Source organism: Ovis canadensis, chromosome X (genome assembly GCF_042477335.2).
Source record: "Ovis canadensis isolate MfBH-ARS-UI-01 breed Bighorn chromosome X, ARS-UI_OviCan_v2, whole genome shotgun sequence".
Classification (NCBI taxonomy): domain Eukaryota; kingdom Metazoa; phylum Chordata; class Mammalia; order Artiodactyla; family Bovidae; genus Ovis; species Ovis canadensis.
In genome coordinates, this window is record NC_091727.1 from 135,150,649 (window position 1) to 135,156,785 (window position 6,137).

Here is a 6,137-nt window from a genome sequence, read left to right on the forward strand (position 1 = left end):
CAAAGTATTTAGTCTGTAAGTCGCTCAGTCGTGTCCGACTCTTGCGACCCCGTGGACTGTAGCCCACCAGGCTTCTCCAGGCAAGAATACTGGAGTGGGTTACCATTTCCTTCTCCAGGGGATCTTCCCGACCCAGGGATCGAACCGGGTCTCCCGCATTGCAGGCAGACGCTTTAACCTCCGGGCCACCAGGGAAGCCCAATTATACATTTATGAGGGCTTCCCACGTGGCTCAGTGGTACAAAACCCACCTGTCAATGCAGAGACCTAAGAGACTGCCTGTTCGATCCCTGGGTTTGGAAGATGTCCTGGAGTGGTGCATGGAAACCCATTCCAGTATTCTTGCTTGGAGAATCCCATGGACAGAGGAACCTGGCAGGCTACAGCACATAGGGTGGCAAAGAGTCTGACACCTGAAGTGACTAAGCCTGCCCGCCTTCCGCTACAACGGTGCCCAACACAGAATAGGCATTCGATAAACATTTGTTGAATGCAACAACTAGCGATGTGATAGATGAACTAGAGCACTGGCTCCCTGTAAGCCTTCAGTGAACCGACAGTTCACTGAAATGTTGTTCCCAGTGACCTCGAAGTGGAACAGGAATCGGACATGGAGGCGGAGGGCTCGTCCCGTTCACTCTGGTCCTGGCTTCTCTCGGGGATAGGCACATGGAAGCCAGACGATCTGGAAGCACTGCTTCCTTCACTTAACGCTGCTACGCAGCAGTATCCGCCAAAAGTGAGGAAGTGAGGAAAAGTTGCAAAGCTGGAGTGGGGCGAGAGGAAGTCGAAGAGAGTGGATCAGCCTCCGCCAGAGCCCTTCTTTAAGCTTGTGCCTGCAGCACTGAGTCGAGTCCTCTCAGACACCAGAGGGAGGTGCGCACAGAGCCTGAGACTCTATGGTTGTTCCCACCGACTCCCATGAGGAAGCGCGACGAGAAACCTCCTATATACTTCCGTTTCCGGCCCGGTCTCTTTCTTTCTGTGCTGGTATCGCTCTCGCAAACATGGTAGGCGGGGCGGGGGGGGTCTGGTAACATCCAGTTTAATCTTTCCCTCTCTGTTGATGGTGTTGTCTCGGGATGAGTCCAGGCTCCTGAGTGGACTCGTTGTACCAAAGGAACCCACTATTGCCAGGATCGAGCCCAAAGGGACTGGGCTTCGGGGCCAGGAATTGAAGTGATGGGGTAGACGTAGGCAGCAGTAGAGGAAATATGTTCTTGTTTTAGTTTGGGACTCGGCAGAGGCCGCTATACTTGAAGTACATGGGGCTAGACCACCTTATAGTCAGCGTTGTGTGTTGGCGAGGAGTTTGAGAGTCGAGTCCTCGTGGGATGCCTTAGCTTCAGCTGGGTCGGGTTGGGCTTTGTGCCGATGGTCTGATAACACTATGTTCTGAACGGTTTATTTACTAGGTGAATGTTCCAAAAACCCGCCGGACTTTCTGTAAGAAGTGTGGGAAGCATCAGCCCCACAAAGTAACACAGTACAAGAAGGGCAAGGATTCTCTGTATGCCCAGGGTAAGATGGTTTGTACGTGATTTGGTTTTAATGCAACATTTGTATAGTAATCGAATACGCGAGCCCAGTCTCCCCTCCCTTTTCCACTTGGGCATTGATATTTCTGCTGGAAAGTCCAAGATAAAATCGATGAGAAGACTTTTCCACGTGTCTGTTTTGATTGGTTATGTTTGATAAACCCTGACAAATACCTTGCATTCTCCCAGGAAAGCGGCGTTATGACAGGAAACAGAGTGGCTATGGTGGGCAGACTAAGCCGATTTTCCGGAAAAAGGTTCGTAATAATTACTGTTTGATATGCTTCTCACTGACCGTGGCAGAGACTTTACATTTGCTTTTAGCCCACACACATCTACAGTATAGGTGTGTGTTTTATAGTTTCAGTGAAGTTTCCTCAGTTACCGGTGGAGATATTTAGTCGCTGGGAGCACAGTCCAGGTCTGACTGCACTGTACAGTATTGCACTGCCTCTCTGTTTTATATTTTTTGTCCTCCTCTTTGTGAAGAGGCAGACATCAAGGATTGAGACTTTCTTTCCTAAAGACTGAAGCTTGAGCACAACTGTAAATCCTTTCCTTTGCCCTGTTCTCATCTGTTGTCATGTCCTAAGGAGCCGTCATGCTTGCACTAAGAATCTTTCTCTTATTTTGAGCCTCAGTTCTGTTCAGAACCCTGAAGTCAGCTACTTACCTGAGGAAGACTTAAAAGTTTTTTAAATAGCCATTTAGGTCTGCCACTGACTTCCTGAATAACCTGTGGTTCTCTGTCTGAATTTCTGAGTTTCTGTTCCAATTTGTCTACCCCTTAAAGTACACAATGCTTGGAGCATAGCCTTCCCACAAACAGCATTTCTTTTGGCACTTAGCTCCTCATTCAGCCTGGTTCCAGAAACTATTCAGGAATGATTTCAGTGTACATTTAGGTACAATAAATGGTTTGATCTCAAGGTGGTAATTTCCATTTCCACATTTGGGTAGCTTGTTTAGGAGATGGGGACATTGTGTTTGTGTTTTTGCCCTTTTGAGAACTGCAAACTGGTAGCAATAGAATTCTGACTACAGGAGCAGGCTTTAAAAGTTGAGTATTTGTGGGAAGTGTACTTTCTGAGTTACATAATATCACTTAAAATCTCAATGTAATTGTTAGTAGTCTCTGAAGAGTAGATTTAAGTAATATTTATTAACCTTGTTTAATGGGTTGCAGGCGCTGTTTGAAGTATAGTTGCATGGACTCAGTTGACCCATTTTTGCCTGTGCAGAATACTTAACTGCTAAAAGGCCAAGGTGGTGTGATGAGGGCCTATTTGATAAGAAACCCTCTATGATATTTGATTTGAATGGAGAACTTGATTTCAAATAGATAATGCCACTATTTTCTCTCACATCTGTCGTGGTCCAGGTGCGAGTTGGAAAAGAATTTCAAGACATGAGACAGAATGAGTGGGAAATAAAGTTTATTAGAATGGGAGACGCTGCTAGAACAGCAGGCTAGCTCAAGGGAGAACCGACTTTGAACAGGGGTCCTTAGTCCACTTTTATACTCAGGGTACAAGGAGTGGGATAGGGGTCTTGTGGGTCATTTGCTGATTGGATGAGGCATGTATACTGGGTAGGGGGAAGAGTAAGGCAAATACCTTCTCCCTATGGGGTAGGAAGGGAGATAGTTTATACTGCTCAAGTTTATACTGCTCAGGAGGACCTGAAATCCATTAATAGTTAAAACATGGAGAGAAGGATGATAAGGGTCTTGTTTTACTGTTTCTGCGTTCCATGACCCTCCTTGGGTCACCACAACATCTACTTATTTTCACAATTCTGTTTTCTCCCTATAGCTAAAGACAAATTGTCACAACTCTTAAAATTTGCAGAGCTCTGCTTTACATACTTGACCCAGCATAGTCATATTTTTGAAGAAGGATTTTCTGCAGTGATTTATGAAGGCTTTGACTTATTTTTCCAGGCTAAAACTACAAAGAAGATTGTACTGAGGCTTGAATGTGTTGAGCCCAACTGTAGATCAAAGAGAATGCTGGCTATTAAGAGATGCAAGCATTTTGAGCTGGGAGGTGATAAGAAGAGAAAGGTATGTAATTATGGGGTGAAAGGTGCAATCCTTTCTATATGGTTTTGTAATGTTGAAAGAAAAGAAAGTGAACTTGCTCAGTCGTGTCCAACTCTTTGCAACCCCGTGGACTTTAGCCTAGCAGGCTCCTCCATCCATGGGATTTTCCAGGCAAGAATACTGGAGTGGGTTGCCATTTCTTTTCAGGATATCTTCCCAACCCAGAGATTGAACCTGGGTCTCCCGCATTGTAGGCAGATGCTTTACCATCTGAGTTACCAGGGAAGATGTTGAGAGCTGAAGATTTCTGCCTACTCATTTTTTGTGGCCCCTCATTAAGATCAGGGGCAGTCAGTCCTCTCAATATAACTAAGATCCATAGATTCTGGAGTTTTGATGTAAGAAGGGGGAAATGAAAAGACTGGTTTTTAATTAGGGATGGTGATCCTTTTAGGAATAAACACTATTATTGATGGAGTAAAGATTCTTCACAAAATATAAAAACTCACTTTTTTTTCCTGTTCTATTGCAGGGCCAAGTGATCCAGTTTTGAGCTTCGTATTTTATTATGAAGACAATAAAAATGCCATCAATAAAATCCTCTTATTTATGCTTGATGGTTTTGGGTTCTTGACTCATTAGGAGTTGAATCTGACTGGTTGAACTCACATCAGATGCTGTGATGGGTTTGGTACTTTCAGCACTTGGGACTTATTGTTAAAAAGCTAAGGCTGTTACTGGTTATCGTGGAATATAAGTAGAGAACTGAAACTTTGCTAATGGGATAAGATTAGTAACAATTACGTCCATATTGAGTATGGGGTTCACCAGGCATGACATAATTTGTCTCACATGTTTACTACTACAGTCACCAGAATTTAAGTCAGCTAAAGTTGAGGAATTTCAACCCAGTTCTCTAGGCATAGTATTGTTCAGTCACATCCAACTCATTGTGACCCCATGGACTGTAGCCTGCCAGGCTCCTCTCTGTCCATGGGATTCTCCAGGCAAGAAAACTGGAATGGGTTGCCGTTTCCTTTCCCAGGGAATCTTTCCAACCCAGGGATTGAATCCCAGTCTCCTGCTTGGCAGGTGGATTCTTTCCCACTGCACCACTGGGGAAGCCCTTATATGTATTAGACTTGCTCTCATCCCACCTAAACTTCCTCGGATTTTAAGTAGATAAAAAAGTTATTGAAATCATTGCAAAGGGTAGAATTTCTATTAAACTCCCCAGTGGAATCTATGGGGAATGACCTATTCACGTTGTAAAATGCCTAAGAGTTGGAATCCTCTGTATGCTTTTGTATTCTTCATTCTTGTGCAGCAAAACTGGAGGTGAAACAAATCAGCTATGCATTTTGGTAACTGGACATGGAGGTGTTTCCTTCCAAGTTTCTGTGGATGAATTAAGTCTGGATTTGCAAATTCTATTCCAATTTTATTAATGGACAGTTTTAGTCAATAGTCCTCCAGTTTTATTGAAAAAAAGTTGGTTATCACCTGACAGCCTAAGGAATTGTTACAACATGCACATTGTGTTTTGAGTGGGCCTCTTGTACTGTCCTGCATTCATGATGGGTGAGCTGAATAGCTTTTTTGCTTATGTGGGAAATGGGTAATGGTAGAAGGGGAAGTGGAGAAGGGGCAGGCCTGAAGCATTAGCTGCAGGTTGGTCCTTAAGTAAACTAATGAGAGGAAAAAGTGAAGTCACTCAGTCGTGTCCGACCCTTTGTGACCCCATGGACTGTAGCTTACCAGGCTCCTCCCTCCGTGGGATTTTCCAGGCAAGAGTACTGGAGTGGGGTGCCATTTCCTTCTCCAGGGGATTCCCGAGCCAGGGATTGAACCCCAGTCTCCCTCATTGCAGGCAGATGCTTTACAGTCTGAGCCACCAGGAAAGTCGAGACGAAAAGGAAGGTTGGGAATCCTCCAGTGACTCATTCCTCCATACCCCAACTTGAAACTCATTGCCTCACCATGGGACCTCAAGATAAGGCAATTCATCTTAGAGCGGAGGGTGTCTTCTATCCAGATGTTTAGTATTTTAGGTCATAATGTACCAACTGTTGTTGGTGAAAAAGCCATTTGCATTTGTTGGACCTAGAGTACAAAAACAATTGTTTCTAGATTTAGAAAGTTAAGTGTGTGTGGAGGGGTGTTTCCTGACAAGATTCTTCCATAAAAATTCAGTAATGTCGTCTGTTGGATTGCCACCCAGGTGGCACAGTGAGTGGTAAAGAACCCACCTTTGCAGGAGACATACTAGACACTGGTTCGATCCCTGGGTTGGGAAGATCCCCTGGAGGAGGGCATAGCAACCCACTCCAGTATTCTTGCCTGGAGAATCCCAAGGACAGAGGAGCCTGGTGGGGTGCAGTCCACAGGGCTGCAGAGAGTAGTACACAACTGAAGCAGATGAGCGCACATGCATGGGTTGCCTCTAAATCGTCCATTTATAAAGGGAATTCTTTTTTTCCCCCTTAAACTGAGAAAGTAGTTTTCTTTTTATATTCCCTTTTAGTTCATTTCAGTCACTCAGTTGTGTCTGACCC

At 44.7% G+C, this 6,137-nt stretch overlaps 1 protein-coding gene across 1 annotated transcript; it reads left to right on the forward strand.

Annotated features, from left to right (window-relative positions):
• Positions 1-773: 773 nt before the first annotated feature.
• Positions 774-4,180, forward strand: RPL36A (ribosomal protein L36a). The gene is made up of 5 exons (XM_070291094.1): positions 774-1,010; positions 1,416-1,521; positions 1,728-1,795; positions 3,481-3,603; positions 4,115-4,180. The coding sequence occupies exons 1-5, from the start codon at positions 900-902 to the stop codon at positions 4,133-4,135; spliced, it is 429 nt and encodes a 142-aa protein (XP_070147195.1). The 5' UTR covers positions 774-899; the 3' UTR covers positions 4,136-4,180.
• The last annotated feature ends 1,957 nt before the right edge of the window (positions 4,181-6,137 follow it).

Bases quoted from the DNA above. Each gene is read 5' to 3' on its own strand.
- RPL36A (XM_070291094.1), top strand. From the start codon at position 900: ATGGTTGTTCCCACCGACTCCCATGAGGAAGCGCGACGAGAAACCTCC. The intron at 1,796-3,480 runs GTTCGTAATAAT...TTATTTTTCCAG, and splicing joins AGCCGATTTTCCGGAAAAAG to GCTAAAACTACAAAGAAGAT. The intron at 3,604-4,114 runs GTATGTAATTAT...GTTCTATTGCAG, and splicing joins GAGGTGATAAGAAGAGAAAG to GGCCAAGTGATCCAGTTTTG.